The sequence below is a fragment of the Schistocerca nitens genome, chromosome 12 (genome assembly GCF_023898315.1).
Source record: "Schistocerca nitens isolate TAMUIC-IGC-003100 chromosome 12, iqSchNite1.1, whole genome shotgun sequence".
In the NCBI taxonomy this organism is placed as follows: Eukaryota; Metazoa; Arthropoda; class Insecta; order Orthoptera; family Acrididae; genus Schistocerca; species Schistocerca nitens.
The window spans coordinates 188,351,071-188,377,386 of NC_064625.1; the positions used below are offsets into that span (position 1 = coordinate 188,351,071).

Genomic DNA, 26,316 nt, shown 5'->3' on the forward strand with positions numbered 1-26,316 from the left:
GTTAAGTGGCTTTTACAAACATCTGTCACAGAAGCGTAACCTGTAACTTCGTAGAGATGCGGCGCGGTCGCTCACTCTGTTTCGATCAACGTACTGTAAAAAGCTCTTATGTAAAGAAAAGTAAAAAAATGTAGAAAGCAGTAACAGAAAATTGAGATGGATTAATTTCATGTATCTTCTTTGTTATTAAATTTCCTGGTTTTGCCTTCCAGTTTGCCACCGTCCATTAATTTTCACATTTAGTGTGTATTTACATTCATTTTGTCCTCCATTACTTACTGGCAATGCTTCCTTGAATTTGAAAATTGTTTGACATTAAGACTATTGTAATAAGTGTCTTCATTAAATGTTCAACACATTTAATTGGAACTGTAGTTCCTCTTTATGGTTCATATAGTATGTATATCCCAAACTACTTACCACAGTATTAATTTACTTGTGAGTAAACAATTTCATACACTGTCTTCTATTTACAACACCACAGTCTTCCACAAAAGGAGAATAAGCCAGCTTTGCACAGCATCACTCGGCTATCACCGTCAAGCGAACAGTAGGGTGGTTTGCGCTCCGGCTCACAGAGCTCCAACGGAGCCAGAGCAAACAGCAGTATCGTGCTACTCTGTAGACCAGCCTGGACGGTCCTGCCCTAAACTCTCATTCCGAGGCTCTGAGTGATAAACATTTGCACGTAAGGTAATCCGTTATGGCAACTGAATTGACAATGGCACCATCAGATTCTTCAGAGGTACACAATTCAGAGGATATTTAGGTTGTAGATGGTTTTAGCGTATTGCTGTGTGTTTCGGCATTATATTTTTCAGTGTATCAGTTCTGCATTAAAATGCAGTTCAGAAAGGTGACAATGGTAATTCTTGGTGAAAGTATTAAGAAATTCTGTTATTTGATACTTAATATATGAGGAAGTGAGAATCTGACCCATTTTACACGTAAAATTACTCTCGATTTACGTGAATTTAGTACGCTCGGCAATTCCACGGAACATAATTATTGTGTGTACCGAGATTCACCTGTAGTTATAAAGTGCTCACTTTAAAACAGTAGCTGCTTCCAAAATCAGTTCCAATTTTGCTGCAAAAGCCACATCTTATCACTTCCTTTCACTAATACTGTAACTGAGCTGCTAATTGTTACGAGTAAGTGACAAGTTTTAGTAGTTTGCGTTATCAGACTCCCGGTAACACCACAGGAGTAGCCACAGTCATCCGCTTTGCGAATATCGTGTTACGTCACAAACAAAACGAGAGTGTCTCCGAACGAATTCGAAGAAACTGTCTCGCAACGAGAATCTGTATCCCATTCGTCGTCTCGATAGCAAACGAGATGGGATAATGGAAATAGTGAGCTAGCTTGTTAGTATGCATTGCCTATGGTAGAGCTGCAGGGTGAAAAATGCAAGAAAATGCCCAACTCCACATCTGCCTATTTCTTCTGTTTAGATTCTGGTTCAACAGGCATACATCCAATTTTTTCCTGTGAATCCACAATCTGATTTATTACTCTGCAGTATCGATGTAGTAGTATATTATCCATAATATCTACACATTTTGTTGGCATTCCTGATATTCTAGTTGTGTACAACACTAGAGTGGATAGAGATACAGTCTGTCTGAGGTCAGAGTTTACTTACTGTTTATTAATTTTTGGACAAGGTCATTTTGCACACTTTTTCTATTTTATTAAAATAAGCTTTCGCCACAAGCCGAACAGGATAAGTGTGCAACTAATTTGTATTTTTCAACAGCGTAATCTGCTGTCGCTTAGGTGGACACCTGATAGTGCAGCTCCACTGGAGCAGGCTGGGGATAGCAGTGAGGACGCCGTGTGCTGTTTGTGAAGTTCTCCGTATTGCTAGCGCAGCTGAGGCTCGGTAAAATTGCTGACGACGTTTGGCACCTCGTGATCGTTCACTCGTTTACGAGATCGGTACCGAGTGGTCCTGCGAACTTATCTCAATATTCTCTTACCGCACCGAGTAAGTAATCCGACGAGTCCTCGCATTGCACGACATCGGGATCGTAAATTTAGATTTTCCACGCCACGAAGGAGATCCTGTGTTTAATTTTAAACTGGTTTTGTTTTTCATGTTCCAAATGTCTGCATAAACGAACACCAGGCTAGACGAAACATTGTCAAGTTGGCTCCGTGGCACCGTGGTCATCTTGTAAGCTAGGGTAAGGATAATTGATGCTTCAGATTTCCGACTACCACTATGTATCGTTTCAGGTTTTTTTCTTTTTTTTTTCAGCAAATAGGCAGAATGGAATTCAGCAACACAAATTAACAAAAACTTTGCATTATGCCAACTCAAAGGTCAGCCTACTTTCAGTTATTGTCAATCCTCAACTTCCTCCTCTGATCTACATCTACATACATACTCCGCAATCCACCATACGGTGCGTGGCAGAGGGTACCTCATACCACAACTAGCATCTTGTCTCCCTGTTCCACTCCCAAACAGAATGAGGGAAAAATGACTGCCTATATGCCTCTGTACGAGCCCTAATCTCTCTTATCTTATCTTTGTAGTCTTTCCTCGAAATGTAAGTTGGTGGCAGTAAAATTGTACTGCAGTCGGCCTCAAATGCTGGTTCTCTAAACTTCCTCAGTAGCGATTCATGAAAAGAATGCCTCCTTTCCTCCAGAGACTCCCACCTGAGTTCCTGAAGCATTTCCGTAACACTCGAGTGATGATCACACCTACCAGTAACAACTATAGCAGCCCGCCTCTGAATTGCTTCTATGTCCTCCCTCAATCCGACCTGATAGGGATCCCAAACGCTCGAGCACTACTCAAGAATAGGTCGTATTAGTGTTTTATAAGCGGTCTCCTTTACAGATGAACCCCGTCTTCCTAAAATTCTACCAATGAACCAAAGACGACTATCCGCCTTCCCCACAACTGCCATTACATGCTTTTCCCACTTCGTATCGCTCTGCAATGTTACGCCAAAATATTTAATCGACGTGACTCTGTCGAGCGCTACACTACTAATGGAGTATTCAAACATTACGGGATTCTTTTTCCTATTCATCTGCAATAATCTACATTTATCTATATGTAGAGTTAGCTGCCATTCTTCACACCAATCGCAAATCCTGTCCAAGTCATCTCGTATCCTCCTACAGTCACTCAACGACGACACCTTCCTGTACACCACAGGATCATCGGCAAACAGCCGCACATTGCTATCCACCTTATCCAAAAGATCATTTATGTAGATAGAAAACAACAGCGGACCTACCACACTTCCCTGGGGCACTCCAGATGGTACCCTCACCTCCGATGAACACTCACCATCGAGGACAACGTACTGGGTTCTATAAAATAAACTTCATTCATTCATTCATTCATTCATTCATTATTAGATTGTTATATGCTGTTCCTATTATTGTTGTTATTCATTCACTTGCAAGAGCTTCTCTATCCCAATTTGGTACCAATGTACATGACAAGTGAATCTGGAAGAACAGAACATCGGACGTTTCGCCATCCACAATATATACATTTACCTTGGCATCTCATTTTCAGGGCAACAGGAAAAGCTCAAGAAGAAAAAGACAGCAGTCGGAGACCAGTGACACAGGCAGAACTCTTCAACAATTTCTGCCGATTTAACACCGTGAAGACAAATTCGTGTCCCAGTACAGAATTCCATAATCAAATATGTAGTATGGAATCTACCATTGCTACAGACAGCTACGAATTGGTGTTCGAGCATAGTTTACCATTGCCTCCGCTACTGGTCATAGTGTTGCAATTGTAAATGAAGTTTGGTAATTTTGTTCTGCTGCTGGTTTAGCGAGTTATGCCACCGTATAAATTCTCGAGTACTGCACAAGTATTTGGGATCTGTATCAGGTCTGATTAGAAGAAGACACCTAAGCAATTTTGAGGCCGGCTGCTAGATTTGTTACTGGTAGGATCAAACAACACACAAATGTTATCGAGATGCTTCGGAAATTCAAGTGGGAATCCCTGCAAGGGAGGCGACATTCTTTTTGAGGAACGCTATTCAGAAAATTTAGAGATCCTGCATTTGAAGCTGCCGGCTGAACGATTCCGTTCCCTCTCAAATATAAAAACTGCACATAAGGACCATAGAGATAAGATACGAGGGATTAGGGCTCCTATCGAGGTTTTATTTTTCCTTCGTTGTATTTGCTGGTGGCACAGGTGAAATGGCTACTTTTGGCCGATTTTACAAAAATTCTCTTGCGAACTCTTTTACACTGAATTCTTTAGAAACACCATGTCCTAAACCAACTAAAAACTAGATTTGGTTTGCACTACAAGCATATAAGGACCTAAAAAATAACTAGTTGCAGGTGCATTGAAAACAGGCCATATTTCACTGGTACTCAAATTAAATCTGACATCTTTTATTATGTTCTAGAACTGTTTGGTACTCTCTGAGGAAGACAATACCAGAAGTCTCGAGGGCTAGGAAGTGAGAAAGTCCGACCAACTCAAAAAACTTCAAACTTTGTCACAACTCCCTGTGACATATTTCAGTCTGTTTCTGGTAAGCTACAAAATCAAATTGGTTATAAACTATACAAGGCAGTGAAAATCACGGTAGTAAAATTGTTGCACAACAGCTGCAGTGCACATCATATAAAGTAACCTTCAGGTTTTACACCATCACATTGGGTAAATTTGGTAAAGGTCACATCAGTTTGCCTGATATTTTTTGTTATAGATTCAATATTAAACAGAATTATTAGTAAGTCTTCTTATTGCGTAATGCTATTGACGTGCTAGTTTACCTCCGATTCAAGGTATAGTGCACTTAATATTAATGTAGTTGGCAGTAAATGTGGAAACATTAATGTACTGATGTAAAATTGTATAAAAATGTTCGTATGGTCCACGGTGGCCTAACCACTGCTCGTTCCTTTTGAAATGAGAAAACCAGCATCCCCATCGCCATACGGGCCACGTCTGACAGCTATGTGACAGCAACAACAAGTGAGATTCTTTGGTTGGTTGGTTGTTTGGGGGAAGAGACCAAACAGCGAGGTTATCGGTCTCATAGGGTTAGGGAAGGATGGGGAAGGAAGTCGGTCGTGCCCTTTCAAAGGAACCATCCCGGCATTTGCCTGGAGCGATTTAGGGAAATCACAGAAAACCTAAATCAGGATGGCTGGAGACGGGATTGAACCGTCGTCCTCCCGAATGCGAGTCCAGTGTGCTAACCACTGCGCCACCTCGCTCGGTGAGATTCTTTCCCAAGCTTGATAAGCACTTCTTTACACAGGATCCCAAGCCTGATACATTTCTAGACCAAAGCTAGAAGAGATCAAAGTGATCCTAAGCTTGTGATTAATTCAAGCTACTTCAGTTTACTGTAGAATTTCATGAGGAAAACTATACTGCCAGCCATATAATGTCACTGATGGGACTGTCTGGGAAAAAATTTTGATAAGACAGACTGAAAAAGATTGCACTTTTGTGCAATTGCCTCAAGTCATTAAAGCCAAAAAAAGTCAAAACTATACTTTTTAGTGGATTTCTTATTTCATCTTTTTAGAGGACTTCTTATTCCATTTCATTTTTATAAAAAGGATTTTGTAGAGCTGAATGCTGTAGAGATGGAGTACCAGCAGAAACTGGTCCGTTTTCAACACACTTCCACCTTGTCATTATTTATTTTTTAGGGCCTTATATCCTCGCATTGCAAATCCAAATATAGGTTTTCGGTGGTTTAGAACAAGGCCTTTCTAACAAAAGATGATTTTAAAGAGTTTACAGAAGACACTTTTTTTGTAAAACTAAAATCAAACTCTGATACGAATATAATAGAGGGAAACATTCCACGTGGGAAAAATATATCTAAAAACAAAGATGATGAGACTTACCAAACAAAAGCCCTGGCACGTCGATAGACACACAAACAAACACAAACATACACACAAAATTCAAGCTTTCGCAACCAACGGTTGCTTCATCAGGACAGAGGGAAGGAGATGGAAAGACGAAAGGATGTGGGTTTTAAGGGAGAGGGTAAGGAGTCATTCCAATCCCGCGAGCAGAAAGACTTACCTTAGGGGGAAAAAAGACGGGTATACACTCGCACGCGCGCGCACACACACACACACACACACACACACACACACACACACACACACACACACACACACACACACACACACATATCCACAGATATACAGACACAAGCAGAAATATGTCTGCTTGTGAGATGTCTGCTTGTGTGTGTGTATGTGCGGATGGATATGTGTGTGTGTGCGTGAGTGTATACCTGTCCTTTTTTCCCCCTAAGGTAAGTCTTTCCGCTCCCGGGATTGGAATGACTCCTTCCCCTCTCCCTTAAAACCCACATCCTTTCGTCTTTCCATCTCCTTCCCTCTTCCTGATGAAGCAACCGTTTGTTGCGAAAGCTTGAATTTTGTGTGTATGTTTGTCTTCATTTGTTTGTCTATCGACCTGCCAGCGCTTTTGTTTGGTAAGTCTCATCATCTTTGTTTTTAGATATAAAATCAAACTCTGTCGGAACAGGCCTCGGAAGGCCCATCGGCACTGACCGACCGCCGTGACCTCCTCTACTGGATGTGGATACGGAGCGGCATTCGGTCAGCGCACCACTCTCCCGGCCGTTGTCAGTTTACGCTACTTCTCGATCGAGTTGCTCCTCGATTTGCCTCGCGAGGGACGAGTGGACCCCGCCCACCTACAGCACTCGGCAGACCGGACAGCCGCCCGCCCGAGTGCCAGTAAGGCCGACAGCGCTTAACTTCGGTGATCTGACGAGAACCGGTGTTATCGCTGTGGTGAGGTTGTTGGCCTTTTTTGCAGAAGTTGGCCAAACGTAGCCATCTGGGGTTTTTAGAACAATCGTCAACTTTGCCTTCAATTTGTAAACTATTGGGAAGCTCCAGGGGAATGAAATTTTAGATTTTGATACCCTGTAAAGGTAAGTTATTACGTGCAAAGCTTCAGGTTTATCCCACAATTAGTTCTGGAGCTATCTTTGAACTATACATTTTTTTCACGCATTTATTTTTTCAGCTGAATTTGTTTCAAATTATCCGTATGAGAATTGCTCAAGAAATATTTATTATTATTATTCTTTGTTTCTTTTCTCAGACGTTATGTCTGGTCAAAAATGGAAAGTGACACGGACCTTGATCGAGCGTGACTTCCTTTTAACTGTACGGTATATGTTTCATTGCATTTAGGAACTTTCGGGTAATTGAACATGTATCAATAATTACAGATTTCTGTAGTTGTATATATAAGTTTGGATGTAGCTGTATTGCATTGATGTACTGGTGGATATTGTGTGGTATGACTCCTGTAGTTGATAGTATAATCGGTATAATGTCAACTTTATCCTGATGCCACATGTCCTTTACTTCCTCAGCCAGTTGGATCAATTTTTCAATTTTTCAATTTTTTCTACTGTTTTCTTCTGTATATTTGTTGTATTGGGTATGGATATTTCGATTAGTTGTGTTAATTTCTTCTTTTTATTGGTGAGTGTGATGTCAGGTTTGTTATGTGGTGCTGTTTTATCTGTTATAATGGTTGTGTTCCAGTATAATTTGTATTCATCATTCTCCAGTACATTTTGTGGTACATACTTGTATGTGGGAACGTGTTGTTTTATAAGTTTATGTTGCAAGGCAAGCTGTTGATGTATTATTTTTGCTGCATTGTCATGTCTTCTGGGGTATTCTGTATTTGCTAGTATTGTACATCCACTTGAGATGTGATCTACTGTTTCTATTTGTTGCTTGCAAAGTCTGCATTTATCTGTTGTGGTATTGGGATCTTTAATAATATGCTTACTGTAATATCTGGTGTTTATTGTTTGATCCTGTATTGCAATCATGAATCCTTCCGTCTCACTGTATATATTGCCTTTTCTTAGCCATGTGTCGGATGCGTCTTGATCGATGTGTGGCTGTGTTAGATGATACGGGTGCTTGCCATGTAGTGTTTTCTTTTTCCAATTTACTTTCTTCGTAACTGTTGTTGTTATGTGATCTAAAGGGTTGTAGAAGTGGTTATGAAATTGCAGTGGTGTAGTCGATGTATTTAAATGAGCGATTGCTTTGTGTATTTTGCTAGTTTCTGCTCGTTCTAGAAAGAATTTTCTTAAATTGTCTACCTGTCCATAATGTAGGTTTTTTATGTCGATAAATCCCCTTCCTCCTTCCTTTCTTCTTAATGTGAATCTTTCAGTTGCTGAATGTATGTGATGTATTCTATATTTGTGGCATTGTGATCGTGTAAGTGTATTGAGTGCTTCTAGGTCTGTGTTACTTCATTTCACTGCTCCAGATGAGTAGGTCAATATTGGTATAGCATAAGTCTTTATAGCTTTTGTCTTGTTTCTTGCTGTCAATTCTGTTTTCAGTATTTTTGTTAGTCTTTGTCTATATTTATCTTTTAGGTCTTCTTTAATATTTGTATTATCTATTCCTATTTTTTGTCTGTATCCTAGATATTTATAGGCATCTGTTTTTTCCGTCGCTTCTATGCAGTCGCTGTGGTTATCCAGTATGTAATCTTCTTGTTTAGTGTGTTTTCCCTTGACTATGCTATTTTTCTTACATTTGTCTGTTCCAAAAGCCATATTTATATCATTGTTGAATACTTCTGTTATCTTTAGTAATTGGTTGAGTTGTTGATTTGTTGCTGCCAGTAGTTCTAGATCATCCATGTATAGCAAATGTGTGATTTTGTGTGGGTATGTTCCAGTAATATTGTATCCATAATTTGTATTATTTAGCATGTTCGATAGTGGGTTCAGAGCAAGGCAGAACCAGAAAGGACTTAATGAATCTCCTTGGTATATTCCACGCTTAATCTGTATTGGCTGTGATGTGATATTATTTGAATTTGTTTGGATATTAAGTGTGGTTTTCCAATTTTTCATTACTATGTTGAGGAACTGTATCAATTTAGGATCTACTTTGTATATTTCCAATATTTGTAGTAACCATGAGTAGGGTACACTATCAAAAGCTTTTTGGTAATCAATGTATGCATAGTGTAGCGACCTTTGTTTAGTTTTAGCTTGATATGTCACCTCTGCATCTATTATCAGTTGCTCTTTACATCCTCGTGCTCCTTTGCAGCAGCCTTTTTGTTCTTCATTTATAATTTTGTTCTGTGTTGTATGTGTCATTAATTTCTGTGTAATGACTGAAGTTAATATTTTGTATATTGTTGGTAGGCATGTTATGGGGCGATACTTTGCTGGGTTTGCTGTGTCTGCTTGATCTTTAGGTTTCAGATAAGTTATTCCATGTGTAAGGGTATCAGGGAATGTGTATGGGTCTGCAATGTAACTGTTAAATAATTTAGTTAGATGTGAATGTGTTGAGCTGAACTTCTTTAGCCAGAAATTTGCTATTTTATCTTTTCCAGGGGCTTTCCAATTGTGAGTAGAATTAATTGCTTGGGTGACTTCATGTTGCAAAATTATCACTTCAGGCATTTGTGGTATCATCTTGTATCTGTCTGTTTCTGCTTGTATCCACCGTGCATGCCTGTTATGTTGTACCGGGTTTGACCATATGTTGCTCCAGAAGTGTTCCATGTCTGTTATGTTTGGTGGATTGTCTATTTTAATGTGTTTGTTATCTATTGTCTGGTAAAATTTCTTTTGGTTTGTGTTGAATGTTTGGTTTTGTTTCCTTCTATTTTCACTTTTTTTGTATCTTTTAAGTCGTTTGGCCAATGCTTGTAATTTCTGCTTCTTTTCATCTAATTGCTCTATCGCTTCTTGTTGTGAGATGTTACCTAACCTTTTTCGTTTTTTTTTCTGACATTTCATTTCCTATGAATTGTGTTAGCTGTCCGATGTCTTTTCTCAGTTTTTCTATTTTGATCTGTAGCCTGTGCTGCCATGCTGGTTTTGTGGGTTTCTTCTGTGTGTTGGTTGGTTCTGATCTCTGCCTAGTGTGTATATTTAGTGTAGTGAGTGCTCCTATATAAACCAGTAGTTGTAACTCTTCCATAGTTATTATTATTATTATTATTATTATTATTATTATTATTATTATTATTATATTTCACTCAAGGGAGTGTATTAAGTTGTACAAGATGGCCTAGTTTTGTTTCTTTGAAGAAAATTTTGTTGGAGATATGTCTCAAAGTTGCCCAAAATTCATGGTGTATTGTTGATACCTGCACTGTGGCATCAAACAAATGACAATATCTCCAAAAGTATTAAATTAGTGATTGTGAAACTTTAGTAATGTTTATTGAGAACATGTGCGAATGTTCAAACAGAATTTCAGCAAAATCTGTGATTGTCATGTGGAAACTTTTTCAAAAATTAGATCACCTGACACGGAATGGCCTTTTATTCTCTTACAAAGTCTTCTGTGAAGAATCAGACACTATTTGGAAATAATAGTACCATTTATTAAAAAAAAAAAAAAAAAAAAACTGGAACATAAATGGCCTCTGCGACGTACAATTTAACCTGATTACTGCACAGAAACAAGCAAAGCATGCAGCTACAAAAATATTTTAAGAGTGAAGAAACAAACTGTCTTGGTTGTAACCAAGACCTGGAACCAAGACTGACTGACTTTGTTTCTTCATCACATACCACTGGTTGCTGTACCATCCCTGCCACGTGCTGGAAAATATCTGACAGCCTTTCTTGTGAACTGAATATGCTATCAGACTTTGATGTAGATTACAATTAAGAAATAAATAAATCCAGTTACTTAAATGGCAAACATGGAGCCATGTTTTCAAAGAGAATATATCTTATTGTAAATCTACACATACTTTCTAAATTACAGTAAGTGGACACACATACGATCTGCCAAACACGCACAAGATCTACGTCTACATACGTACTCCATAAGTCATGATACAGTACACGGTACAGTACACGGTACAGGGTACCGTGTTCCGGTAGAAATCATTCGCTTTCCTATACCGTCGGGAAACGGACCGACAGAAACACAGCAGTCTATCTGCCTCTGTACGGACACTGATCACTGTTATCTTGTCTTTGCAGTCCTTGCGCAAGATGTACGTTGGTGGCAGTAGAACTGTTCTACAATCTGCCACAAATGCTGGTTCTCTAAACTTTCTCCATAGCATTTTGCTGAAAGATCATCTTCTCTCCCAAGACTCCCATTTCATTTCATTTCCTCAATACTCGCATTTTAATTGAACCTACTGGTAACAAATCTGAACCGCTTCAACGTATTCCCCTCATCTGTCCTGCAGAGGATCTCAAATACTTAACCAGTACTCGAGGAGGTGTCACACAAGTGTTACGTACCTCCTTTAAAGATGAGCTACACTTTCCTGTAAGTCTCTCAGTAACTAAAGTCAGTCATTCACATTCCCTATGACTGACTTCACATGCTCGCTCGATTTAATGTCACGTTGAGGCCTGACACCCAGATATTTGAAACTTCCTGGCAGATTAAAACTGTGTGCCAGACCGACTCGAACTCGGGACCTTTGCCTTCTTCGGGCAAGTGCTCTACCGACTGAGCTACCCGAGCACGACTCACGCCCCGTCCTCACAGCTTTACTTCTGCCAGTATCTCATCTCCTACCTTCCAAACTTTACAGAAGCTCTCCTGCGAACCTTCCAGAACTAGCACTCCTGAAAGAAAGGATACTGCGGAGACATGGCTTAGCCACAGCCTGGGGGATGTTTCCAAAATGAGATTTTCACTCTGCAGCGGAGTGTGCGCTGATATGAAACTCCCTGGCAGATTAAAACTGTGTGCCGGACTGAGACTCGAACTCGGGACCTTTGCCTTGCCAGTTCTGCAAGGTCTGCAGGAGAGCTTCTGTTAAGTTTGGAAGGTAGGAGACGAGGTACTGGCAAAAGTAGAGCTGTGAGGACGGGGCGTGAGTTGTGCTCGGGTAGCTCAGTTGGTAGAGCACTTGCCCGCGAAAAGGCAAAGGTCCCGAGTTCGAGTCTCGGTCCGGCACACAGTTTTAATCTGCCAGAAAGTTTCATATCAGCGCACACTCCGCTGCAGAGTGAAAATCTCATTCTGGACCCAGATATTTAATTGCCTTGACTATTTGAAGAAGCACACTACTAACACTGTATTTGTACACTACAGATTTTTTTCCTGCTCATCTGCATTAACTCTCATTTTTCTACATCTAACATAAACAGCCATTCATCACACCAAATAACAATTCCGTCCAAGACATCCCGTATCCTCCTACGATCAAAGACTACACTTTCCCAAACGCTGTGCACGGTCGCAGATTACTACTCGTCCCGTGCGTCGAATTCATTTACGTGTATAGAGAACGAGAGAGCCATTCCACCACATTTCCTGCAGCACTGTCGACAGTACCCTGACCTGTGAGGAACAGTCGTTGTCGGGATGACACACTGCATTTTTTAACCTAAATAATCTTTGAGTCACTGAAAACATACTCCACACATTACCAGTCTAAACTCTACTAACCTCGTTCTCCATCGGTTCTGGCACCTTCGGGCTCAGGCCGCAGGCTGACGCTGCTGAGGTCCGATGGAGACAGCGACCGCGACACGGCGTTCGGCACCGTTTCCGTCGTCACTTTCTCCCCCGACACGGACACCGAGTCGCTGAAATCTACGGACACGGACGTGTCGTGCCTGTTCAGCGTGTTCGAGATACGGGACAGGTGACTGCCGAGGGAGCGGTTGGCCTCCGTCAGGCGCGACAGTCTGTCGAACAGCTTCTTGTTCTCCGACGCCACGATGAAGATCTGGTGAGTCAGGTGGGACTTCTGGCTCTGTAGGTGCACCACCTGTGCACAGATCAGTGACACCTTCAGAAAACAGAAATTGTTATCGAGGCACACGGCACACGAAACACCGGGAAACAGCATCGTATTATTTTAGTACTTTGTCAAAGTAATCGAACGCACTTTTCCACTTGCTACACATTTTAGCATAAATTAAAAGAAGGGACCCGAGCCCTGCACTTGTATCAGAGGTACGCCATTAGAGGACAGAAGCCACGATCCAAACTACAGCCCGTGTGCCGAGTCGCGTACACTTTGTTACAATCTGAAATGGTACACATTATGTAGACTCTGGTGAGCAAGATGTATGAGACAGGCGAAATACCCTCAGACTTCAAGAAAACTATAATAATTCCAATCCCAAAGAAAGCGGGTGTTGACAGATGTGAAAATTACCGAACTATCAGTTTAATAAGTCACGGCTGCAAAATACTAACGCGAATTCTTTACAGACGAATGGAGAAACTGATAGAAACCGACCTCGGCGAAGATCAGTTTGGATTCCGCAGAAATGTTGGAACACGTGAGGAAATACTGACCCTACGACTTATCTTAGAAAATAGATTAAGGAAAGGCAAACCTATGTCTCTAGCATTTGTAGACTTAGAGAAAATTTTTGACAATGTTGACTGGAATACTCTCTTTCAAATTCTAAAGGTCGCAGGGGTAAAATACAGGGAGCAAAAGGCTATTTACAATTTGTACAGAAACCAGATGGCAGTTACAAGAGTCGAGGGGCATGAAGGGGAAGCAGCGGTTGGGAAGGGAGTGAGACAGGGTTGTAGCCTCTCCCCAATGTTATTCAATCTGTATATTGAGCAAGCACTAAAGGAAACAAAAGAAAAATTCGGAGTATGTATTAAAATCCATGGAGAAGAAATAAAAACGTTAGGTTCGCCGATGACATTGTAATTCTGTCAGAGACAGCAAAGGACTTGGAAGAGCAGTTGAACGGAATGGATAGTGTCTTGAATGGAGGATATAAAATGAACATCAACAAAAGCAAAACGAGGGTAATGGAATGTAGTCGAATTAAGTCGGGTGATGCTGAGGGAATTAGATTAGGAAATGAGACACTTAAAGTAGTAAAGGAGTTTTGGGGAGCAAAATAACTGATGATGGAGGAAGCAGAGAGGATATAAAATGTAGACTGGCAATGGCAAGGAAATCGTTTCTGAAGAAGAGAAATTTGTTAACATCTAGTACAGATTTAAGTGTCAGGAAGTCGTTTCTGAAAGTATTTGTATGGAGTGTAGCCATGTATGGAAGTGAAACATGGACAATAAATAGTTTAGACAAGAAGAGAATAGAAGCTTTTGAAATGTGGTGCTACAGAATAATGCTGAAGATTGGATGGGTAGATCACATAACTAATGAGGAGGTATTGAATAGAATTGGGGAGAAGAGAAGTTTGTGGCACAACTTGACAAGAAGAAGGGATCGGTTGGTAGGACATGTTCTGAGGCATCAAGGGATCATAAATTTAGCATTGGAGGGCAGCGTGGAGGATAAAAATCATAGAGGGAGACCAGGAGATGCATACACTAACCAGATTCAGAAGGATGTAGGTTGCAGTAAGTACTGGGAGAGGAAGAAGCTTGCACAGGATAGAGTAGCATGGAGAGCTGCATCCAACCAGTCTCAGGACTGAAGACAACAACAACAAGAACAACAACATGTAGACTCTAGTCCAGAAAGGCACCGTGTGAAAGGTGGATAAATTTAAATGCCTGAGAGAATATGTATTGGGAAAGAACAGGAGCAATGAGGGAATAATAGAGACAATGAAGAAGCTGAACTGAGCCTTCTGTACGACCGGAGACAAAACTGTCAGTCCACAAAGTTTTTTTGACTGGATTAATAAAATAAAAGTACAGTAAAATTAGGATGGTAGTTTTCATGCTTCAAGTGTCCTACACTTACATAAAAAAGAAAACAAACCACCTCCAGTCGCCAAATCCCATTTCAACGCGCAACACATTTCTAGCCCTGCTGGCTCATTTTCAGGTGTTTTATCAGTTTACATCATTTTTTTGAAAATAGGTTGCTACTAATCCTGTCAACAGCACATAAATATATTACAAGGTGATATACTGTGTAAACATACACACATACATATAAAGATACTCCACATAGCAAATAAACTTGACCTGTTAGAACAACCAGAAAGACTGTTAAACTGGAACTTCTTTCTGAAACTTGTTAGATAAACTGAGTTTTTTCAGCAATTTAAAAGTTAATTTTCCCTCAGGAAGTCGAGTTTTAACAGCTGTAGCCACCTCTTCTGGCAGAAATGTCAGAGCAAAAAAACCTCAGGAAGCGTTTCTGCGATCTCTTAGCAGCTCTGCTAACAAATCTGACTCCCACACTAACGAAGGAGGATGCACTTGGCACTCAGGCAGCACACGTTGTAGCTGAACAGTGTTTACATAACAGCTGGCAAACCCTGTTCGGCCTGTTACTTCGGCACTACTACCACCAAATTATCAGTTAGGATGAATGGGCAGAAGCAGAAGGCGTATGCCGCCAACACGCAATGTCCTGTTGCAGAGCACGCTCTGCAAATGACGGTTGTGACCCCGGTGCGTGTTTCACCACACGTGCTATCTGGGTTGTTCTGCCAGACACCTGATTCTCAGAACTCCACAGGTGTCGCTACAACACGTCCTCGATTCTCGGCACCCAGCTAACCTTAATTTATGTTAATTTCTTTGATTTCAACATTTCTTCACAGTGACGACTCTTTAACTTCGTTTTAGTTTCCTACATTTTTCATTTTCTGACCTGTCTGTTTTTCGCTATCCTGTTGCCTGTATTCCACATAGCTTTACACTCAAGTTATGCACGATGTTTAGGCAATAATCCCAGTCTTGCATATAACCCTGTCTTCCACCTTTAAGCTCATAGGTTTTCAATTTTCATCCGGTGCAGCCTCCAACAGTCAGTCTTTCTTCTCATCCCGTCAGGTAAGTCCCCCCTGATGCACGGTTCCAGGTGACTTTTCCCAAAATCTACCTCTTTTTCTAAACCTCTCAGTCCTTTTCCTTCCTCTTCAACCCTTCTGCCAGAAAGAGGAGCCACTGGCTCTGAAACCTTGCGAAAGAATAACCTGTTATGTGTGCAATCTCCTGCTGCCGCTTGTTGAGTAGTTACACTATACTGATCAGTTACATTACATTGATTAAAATGATGGTATTGTCTACACAGCTGTAGTAGTACACAGTGTTTTTGAAGAGGTGGTGATTTAAAATTGCAAACTTTGTCTTCTAAATTGTTTATAAATATTTCAGCTAACAATCTGGAAAGGCTTGAACCCATTGCTAGACCATCTGTTTGTTTGTAGAGTTTACTGTTGAATTTGAAATATTTGTGTGAGAATGTGAATTCCAACAGGTCCATTAAATTCAGTAATGTGAGTGAAAGAGTTTTGTATGCTTTTGTACACTGGCATTAATTGCCTGTAGTGTGGGATTTATCGGTACATAGGAATAATGGTTTTGCACGTTAAATGTTGAGAGCGGGCTTTAAAAAACCGTGGAATCATCAGCTTTTCCCACTTCTGGTACACAGATTCAAATCATTGCAAGATTTCATCTTTCCTCCTGACTGGTGAGCACTGTGGTTCTATTGCTAATGTAGTTGTAATATTTTATTAACTGTCCTCAGTGTTTGTAGATCTTCACAGGCTCTCTGGTGCAGCTGGCCCATTGTCAAATATGTCGTCATCTATATATTTATTGCCCTTCAATATGTTTTGTTTCAGTTATAGCAGCAATGTCTATTCTAATATTTTTCAACAGATTTACTAATACTTCCTGAATATTTGCTAATCCTGTAATGTTATAGGTGGCAATTAGTGTCAATGAGGGTGGTTTTTTTTTTTTTTTTTTAAGCTGTGTTTGTAGACACGCATCCAGTCAAATTATGAGGCCTGTCTGTGCACCTGCAGTGAGACTGGTGGAACTGCCACACTGTGTCCTGTTTACTGCGAGAGTCTACTTCCTTACTTGGGCGACCCAAGTTTTACAGCATCAACTCTCCATTCACTCTCTCCCATTAGCTGCATCTGGTGAAGATAAATGTAAACAAGAAACTGAAATAATAATACAAACAGCTACTGCAAATGCCCGTAACAGCTACAGAGCCGACACCCTACAGTACTCGATATTGGCAGAGCAATCACATCGTAAAGAAACAAAAAGAAAATAACATCTTCCTTACAATCCCACTTCTCATTTCTGGTACTGTCAATGTCTTCGAACAAAACAGCTGCCAACATGAGTAACTAGAAGTAAATATCCTTGGAGTAGTGAAGCAACTTAAATCACTTAATAAAAAAGTCTTCTGGTCCAGACTGTATACCAATCAGGTTCCTTTCGGAGTATGCTGATGCATTAGCTCCATACTTAACAAACATATACAACCGTTTGCTCTATGAAAGATCTGTACCCAAAGTCTGGAAAGTTGCACAGGTCACACCAATATTCAATAAAGGTAGTAGGAGTTAGCCACTAAATTACAGGCCCATATCATTAACGTCGATATGCAGCAGGATTTTGGAACATATATTGTGTTTGAACATTATGAATTACCTCGAAGAAAATGGTCTACTGCCACACAGTCAACATGGGTTTAGAAAACATAGACATCGTTCCTGTGAAACACGACTAGCTCTTTATTCATGTGAAGTGTTGAGTGCTACGGACAAGGGATTTCAGATCGATTCCGTATTTCTGGATTTCCGGGAAGGCTTTTGACATTGCACCACACAAGCAGCTCGTAGTGAAATTGCGTGCTTATGGAATATCGTCTCAGTTATGTGACTGGATTTGCGATTTCCTGTCAGAGAGGTCACAGTTCGTAGTAACTGACGGAAAGTCATCGAGTAAAACGGAAGTGATTTCTTGCGTTCCCCAAGGTAGTGTTATAGACCCTTTGCTGTTCCTTGTCTATGTAAACAATTTGGAAGACAATCTGAGCAGCCATCTTCGGTCGTTTGCAGATGACGCTGTCGTTTATCGACTAATAAAGTTGTCAGAAGATCAAAACAAACTGCAAAATGATTTAGAAAAAATATCTGAATGGTGAGAAAAGTGGCAGTTGACCCTAATTAACGACAAGTGTGAGGTCCACACTAGTGTTAAAAGGAACTCGTTAAACTTCAGTTACACGATAAATCAGTCTAATGTAAAAGCCGTAAATTCAACTAAATACCTAGGTATTACAATTACGAACAACTTAAATTGTAAAGAACACACAGAAAATATTGAGGGGAAGGCCAACTGAAGACTGTGTTTTATTGTTAGGACACTTAGAAAATGTAACAAACCTACTAAGGAGACTGCCTACACTACTCTTGTCCATCCTCTTTTAGAATACTGCTGCGCGGTGTGGGATCCTTACCAGACAGGACTCACAGAGTACACCAAAAAAGTTCAAAGAAAGGCAGTACATTTTGTCTTGTTGCAAAATATGGGAACAGGATTTTTCACAGAACTGATACAGGATTTGAGCTGGAAATCATTAAAAGAAAGGCGTTTTTCATTGCGACGGAATCTTGTCACGAAATTCCAAACACCAGCTTCCTCCTACGAATGTGAAAATATTTTGTTGAAGCCAACTTACATAGGGAGGAACGATCACCACAATATAATAAGGGAAATCTGAGCTCGTACAAAAAGATATAGGTGTTCACTATTTCCGTGCGCTGCACGAGTTTGGAATAGTAGAAAATTGTAAAGGTGGTCCGACGAACCCTCTGCCAGGCACTTAAATGCGATTTACAGAGTATCCGTGTAGATGTAGAAATAGGCGCAGACCTATCCTTTACCACTAACAATAAGATTGGGCAGAAGTTCCCTCACAAGAGCAACACACAGAATCCACTTCATCGTACGAGAGTGCACCACCAGTTAACAATGCAAGCATCAGCATCCTAACACATTCCATCTAATGGCAGAAAACTTGACATGCTTCAAACACTCCAAACATACGTATACCAAAGAAAACAACCAGAATCCATCTTAAATGACAAAATTTACAACAGCCTACATTATTTTAAATATATGACGTGCACACGTGCAGACACACCACTCTCCTTCACATTTACCACAAATAATTAGTTATACACCGATCGGCCAGAACGTTACGACCACTACCCTCCTGTCGATATAAACTCGTCCGGGCAATAGCATTATCACCTGACGAGGAATAGCTGCTAATCAGACGAGCACGTCGTACGTAGTACCGGCGAGTGCGCCGTCTGTGCGTAGACCGGGGGAGGCGAGCGATCCGCCAGAGTTCGACCGAGGGCAGACTGTGACAGCCCAGAGGCTCGGCACGGGCATTTCAGAAACTGCACGACTCGTCGGAGGTCCGACACCGTAGGCCCGGCAGACTGGTAAAACGACACAGGTGGCGAACTGTGACAGAACTGACATCAGACTTCAATGCAGGGTAGACTACGAGTACGTCCGAACAGAGAGTGTACCGAACACTCCCGACAGCCGACAACTCGTGCGAGTGCCGATGTTGACACCGCAACTTCCGTGACGACTCAAATGGGCACGTGACCGTCTGCACCGGAAGTCGTCGCAATGGCAGAGCGTCGAATCCTCGTACCTTCTCGATCGTGCCGGCGGGATGTAATTTCCGAAGGGGAACAGCTCCTCGACACCTGTGTAGTGGGACGGAGACGAGCCGGTGGCGGCTCCATTACGCTCTGTGGAACATTCGCGTGGGCAACCGGTAGAGCTCGTGTAAGGCACCGTGACAGCTTAGGATTATCGTACACCTGTTGCAGACTACGTACACCCCATTCGTGATGATCATGTCTCCTGAAGGCAGTGGCATTTTTTGTCAAGATAATGTACCGTGGTGAAAGTTTGCAAAGTAATATTTCAGAGCTAGATCAGAAATGTAAGGACTATGGTATAAAGATTAGCATCTCCAAAACGAAAGTAATGTCAGTGGGAAAGAAATATAAACGGATTGAGTGCCAAATAGGAGGAACAAAGTTAGAACAGGTGGACGGTTTCAAGTACTTAGGATGCATATTGTCACAACTGGAAGCGAGGTCAAGCAAAGCTAATGCAGTGAGTGCTCAGCTACGATCTACTCTCGTCTGCAAGAAGGAAGTCGGTACCGAGACTAAGTTTTCTGTGCACCGTTCAATCTTTCGACCAACTTTGTTGTATTGGAGCGAAAGCTGGGTGGATTCAGGTTACCTTATCAATAAGGTTGAGGTTACGGATATGAAAGTAGCTAGGGTGATTGCAGGTATTAGTAGATGGGAACAATGGCAGGAGGGTGTCCACAATGAGGAAATCAAAGAAAAACTGGGAATGAACTCTACAGATGTAGCAGTCAGGGCGAACAGGCTTAGATGGTGGGGTCATGTTAAATGCATGGGAGAAGCTAGGTTACCCAAGAGACTCGTGGGTTCAGCAGTAGAGGGTAGGAGGAATCGGGGTAGACCAAGGACAAGCTACCTAGATTCGGTTAAGAATGATTTTGAAGTAATAGGCGTAACATCAGAAGAGGCAGCAATGTTTGCACAGAATAGGGGATCATGGAGGAATTATATAAGGGGGACGTTCCAGACTGAACACTGAAAGGCATAATCAGTCTTAAATGATGATGATCATGATGATGATGATAAATGTACTGTGTCACAAGGCCGAGAGTGTAGTGAAGTAGTTCAAGGAACACAGTGGTCAGTTATAACTGATATGCCAGCCCCCAACTTGCCAGATCTGAAGCCCATCTAACACAAATGGGATGTGATTGAATGTAGTGTCACAGCTCATTGCCCCCTCTCAAGAATTTACAGGAATTAGGTGACTTGTGTATGCAGATGTGGTGCTAACTACCTCCGACGACCTACCGAGGCCTCACCGCTTCCGTGCCGTGACTCGTCGCCACTGTTTCCCGTGCCAAATGTGTGGACACCTACCAGCTATTACGTATGCGGTCATAATGTTCTGGCCGGTCGGTGTATTACCACGATATTACCCAAATAAACATTGGAATGGCTTCACTTACAAATATACCATCACACCAACAACTTATACCCCTATTAGCTTGAGACTACATGTATATCAATTAACAGAATAAATTTACCATCTGCATAACTTTAAAGTATAAACAATGTATCACTTCCACCTGTACATGTAACAGATATACCGTATTTACTCGAATCTAAGCCGCACTTTTTTTTCCGGTTTTTGTAATCCAAAAAACCACCTGCGGCTTAGAATCGAGTGCAAAGTAAGCGGAAGTTCTGTAAAAGGTTGGTAGGTGCCGCCACAACTAACTTCTGCTGTCGAATATATGTAGTGCTACACAGGCACGCTTTGCAGGCACAATGATAAATACTGGCGCCAAAACCTCCGTGTCAGTAAATAAATTTAAAAAAGGTGGGAGACGAGCTTTTTTCTCCGCCCCGAGTTTCGTCATTGCATTTTCCTACTGTTTGGGATGTTCCTCAATATGGCCAACTCTACATTCTGAATTTTTTCCTACCTGTGAGAAGAGATAGTTGCTAATAGGAACTTTTTGAACTGTGAATCACATGCAGTATTCTCTTCACCATAAGAATAATACGAATATAAACATTTTGCCATGTTTTCTTTCGTGTTTGCTGCTATTTCATTTAAATCCTGTCTGCCTAATAAACTACGAAACTAGAGTGAGACAACAGCAAGTACGGAAGAATATACGTATCATGTCATGTTTATATCAGTATTTTTCTTATGCCTAATAGTGATACAGTCAGAAATGAAGGACGGGAATTTACCAGATTTTTAAATCTAAGATGACTAATTTCTGTGCAATGTAATGTACTAAAGATGCGTCTGCAAAGATTTTCAAACGGAGAAAAATTTTCGCTAAACTCTCGTTCAGAACATCTATCATACGTAGTCTATTATTTAGCTCTTAATGATCATTATCAAAGAAAGCAGCAGCGTAAGTAACGACAAATAGCAGTCTCATGCCACGATACGATTTCACTCTCTTTTTCTTAAATTGTAAGCGGCAGTAGTGCGCACAAAAGCATGCCATGCCGCGAGCAGCGACAGACCGTAAACACTCATTATCAGAATGTGACAAACAATGCATGACACAGTACAGTAATGCATTTTCAGCTTCTTGTTGTTGTGGTCTTCAGTCCTGAGACTGGTTTGATGCAGCTCTCCATGCTACTCTATCCTGTGCAAGCTTTTTCATCTCCCAGTACCTACTGCAACCTACATCCTTCTGAATCTGCTTAGTGTATTCATCTCTAGGTCTCCCTCTACGATTTTTACCCTCCACGCTGCCCTCCAATGCTAAATTTGTGATCCCTTGATGCCTCAAAACATGTCCTACCAACCGATCCCTTCTTCTAGTCATGCTGTGCCACAAACTTCTCTTCTCCCCAATCCTATTCAATACCTCCTCATTAGTTGCGTGATCTACCCACCTTATCTTCAGCATTCTTCTGTAGCACCACATTTCGAAAGCTTCTATTCTCTTCTTGTCCAAACTAGTTATCGTCCATGTTTCACTTCCATACATGGCTACACTCCATACAAATACTTTCAGAAACGACTTCCTGACACTTAAATCTATACTCGACGTTAACAAATTTCTCTTCTTCAGAAACGATTTCCTTACCATTGCCAGTATACATTTTATATCCTCTCTACTTCGACCATCATCAGTTATTTTACTCCCTAAATAGCAAAACTCCTTTACTACTTTAAGTGTCTCATTTCCTAATCTAATTCCCTCAGCATCACCCGATTTAATTCGACTACATTCCATTATCCTCGTTTTGCTTTTGTTGATGTTCACCTTATATCCTCCTTTCAAGACACTGTTCATTCCGTTCAGCTGCTCTTCCAGGTCCTTTGCTGTCTCTGACAGAATTACAATGTCATCGGCGAACCTGAAAGTTTTTACTTCTTCTCCACGAATTTTAATACCTACTCCAAATTTTTCTTTTGTTTCCTTTACTGCTTGCTCAATATACAGATTGAATAACATCGGGGAGAGGCTACAACCCCGTCTCACTCCTTTCCCAACCACTGCTTCCCTTTCATGCCCCTCGACTCTTATAACTGCCACCTGGTTTCTGTACAAATTGTAAATAGCCTTTCACTCCCTGTATTTTACCCCTGCCACCTTCAGAGTTTGAAAGAGAGTATTCCAGTTAACATTGTACATTGTCAAAAGCTTTCTCTAAGTCTACAAAAGCTAGAAACGTAGGTTTGCCTTTTCTTAATCTTTCTTCTAAGATAAGTCATAACGTTAGTATTGCCTCACGTGTTCCAACATTTCTACGGAATCCAAACTGATCTTCCCCGAGGTCGGCTTCTGCCAGTTCTTCCATTCGTCTGTAAAGAATTCGCGTTAGTATTTTGCAGCTGTGACTTATTAAACTGATAGTTCGGTAATTTTCACATCTGTCAACACCTGCTTTCTTTGGGATTGGAATTATTATATTCTTCTTGAAGTCTGTGGGTATTTTGCCTGTCTCATACATCTTGCTCACCAGATGGTAGAGTTTCGTCATGACTGGCTCTCCCAAGGCCATCAGTAGTTCTAATGGAATGTTGTCTACTCCCGGGGCCTTGTTTCGATTCAGGTCTTTCAGTGCTCTGTCAAACTCTTCACGCAGTATTGTATCTCCCATTTCGTCTTCATCTACATCCTCTTCCATTTCCATAATATTGTCCTCAAGTACATCGCCCTTGTATAAACCCTCTATATACCCCTTCCACCTTTCTGCTTTCCCTTCTTTGCTTAGAACTGGGTTGCCATCTGAGCTCTTGATATTCATACGAGTGGTTCTCTTCTCTCCAAAGTTCTCTTTAATTTTCCTGTAGGCACTATCTATCTTACCCCTCGTGAGACAAGCCTCTACGTCCTTACATTTGTCCTCTAGCCATCCCTGCTTAGCCATTTTGCACTTCCTGTCAATCTCATTTTTGAGACGTTTGTATTCCTTTTTGCCTGCTTCATTTACTGCATTTTTATATTTTCTCCTTTCATCAATTAAATTCAATATTTCTTCTGTTACCCAAGGATTTCTATTAGCCCTCGTCTTTTTACCTACTTGATCGTCTGCTGCCTTCACTACTTCATCCCTCAGAGCTACCCATTCTTCTTCTACTGTATTTCTTTCCCCCACTCCTGTCAATTCTTCCCTTATGCTCTCCCTGAAACTCTGTACAACCTCTGGTTCTTTCAGTTTATCCAGGTCCCATCTCCTCAAATACCCACCTTTTTGCAGTTTCTTCAGTTTCAATCTGCAGTTCATAACCAATAGATGGTGGTCAGAGTCCACATCTGCCCCTGGAAATGTCTTACAATTTAAAACCTGGTTCCTAAATCTCTGTCTTACTATTATATAATCTATCTGATACCTTTTAGTATCTCCAGGATTCTTCCAGTTATACAACCTTCTTTTATGATTCTTGAACCAAGTGTTAGCTATGATTAAGTCATGCTCTGTGCAAAATTCTACAAGGCGGCTTCCTCTTTCATTTCTTTCCCCCAATCCATATTCACCTACTATGTTTCCTTCTCTCCCTTTTCCTACTGACGAATTCCAGTCACCCATGACTATTAAATTTTCGTCTCCCTGCACTACCTGAATAATTTCTTTTATCTCGTCATACATTTCATCTATTTCTTCATCATCTGCAGAGCTAGTTGGCATATAAACTTGTACTACTGTAGTAGGCATGGGCTTTGTGTCTATCTTGGCCACAATAATGCGTTCACTATGCTGTTTGTAGTAGCTAACCCGAACTGCTATTTTTTTATTCATTATTAAACCCACTCCTGCATTACCCCTATTTGATTTTGTATTTATAACCCTGTATTCGCCTTACCAAAAGTCATGTTCCTCCTGCCACCGAACTTCACTAATTCCCACTATATCTAACTTTAACCTATCCATTTCCCTTTTTAAATTTTCTAACCTACCTGCCCGATTAAGGGATCTGACATTCCACGCTCCGATCCGTAGAACGCCAGTTTTCTTTCTCCTGATAACGACGTCCTCTTGAGTAGTCCCTGCCCGGGGATCCGAATGGAGGACCATTTTACCTCCGGAATACACTCTTGGAAATTGAAATAAGAACACCATGAATTCATTGTCCCAGGAAGGGGAAACTTTATTGACACATTCCTGGGGTCAGATACATCACATGATCACACTGACAGAACCACAGGCACATAGACACAGGCAACAGAGCATGCACAATGTCGGCACTAGTACAGTGTATATCCACCTTTCGCAGCAATGCAGGCTGCTATTCTCCCATGGATACGATCGTAGAGATGCTGGATGTAGTCCTGTGGAACGGCTTGCCATGCCATTTCCACCTGGCGCCTCAGTTGGACCAGCGTTCGTGCTGGACGTGCAGACCGCGTGAGACGACGCTTCATCCAGTCCCAAACATGCTCAATGGGGGACAGATCCGGAGATCTTGCTGGCCAGGGTAGTTGACTTACACCTTCTAGAGCACGTTGGGTGGCACGGGATACATGCGGACGTGCATTGTCCTGTTGGAACAGCAAGTTCCCTTGCCGGTCTAGGAATGGTAGAACGATGGGTTCGATGACGGTTTGGATGTACCGTGCACTATTCAGTGTCCCCTCGACGATCACCAGTGGTGTACGGCCAGTGTAGGAGATCGCTCCCCACACCATGATGCCGGGCGTTGGCCCTGTGTGCCTCGGTCGTATGCAGTCCTGATTGTGGCGCTCACCTGCACGGCGCCAAACACGCATACGACCATCATTGGCACCAAGGCAGAAGCGACTCTCATCGCTGAAGACGACACGTCTCCATTCGTCCCTCCATTCACGCCTGTCGCGACACCACTGGAGGCGGGCTGCACGATGTTGGGGCGTGAGCAGAAGACGGCCTAACGGTGTGCGGGACCGTAGCCCAGCTTCATGGAGACGGTTGCGAATGGTCCTCGCCGATACCCCAGGAGCAACAGTGTCCCTAATTTGCTGGGAAGTGGCGGTGCAGTCCCCTACGGCACTGCGTAGGATCCTACGGTCTTGGCGTGCATCCGTGCGTCGCTGCGGTCCGGTCCCAGGTCGACGGGCACGTGCACCTTCCGCCGACCACTGGCGACAACATCGATGTACTGTGGAGACCTCACGCCCCACGTGTTGAGCAATTCGGCGGTACGTCCACCCGGCCTCCCGCATGCCCACTATATGCCCTCGCTCAAAGTCCGTCAACTGCACATACGGTTCACGTCCATGCTGTCGCGGCATGCTACCAGTGTTAAAGACTGCGATGGAGCTCCGTATGCCACGGCAAACTGGCTGACACTGACGGCGGCAGTGCACAAATGCTGCGCAGCTAGCGCCATTCGACGGCCAACACCGCGGTTCCTGGTGTGTCCGCTGTGCCGTGCGTGTGATCATTGCTTGTACAGCCCTCTCGCAGTGTCCGGAGCAAGTATGGTGGGTCTGACACACCGGTGTCAATGTGTTCTTTTTTCCATTTCCAGGAGTGT

At 41.9% G+C, this 26,316-nt stretch overlaps 1 protein-coding gene across 2 annotated transcripts in view; it reads right to left on the minus strand.

Moving 5' to 3' along the window:
* LOC126215381 (protein spindle-F) overlaps positions 1 to 26,316 on the minus strand; it is a 157,222-nt gene that overhangs the window by 97,778 nt on the left and 33,128 nt on the right. For both annotated transcript variants that reach the window (XM_049942076.1, XM_049942075.1), the window contains exon 3: positions 12,463 to 12,787. In XM_049942076.1, coding sequence (XP_049798033.1) covers positions 12,463 to 12,787 — 325 coding nt within the window. The remainder of the gene's footprint in view (positions 1 to 12,462; positions 12,788 to 26,316) is intronic.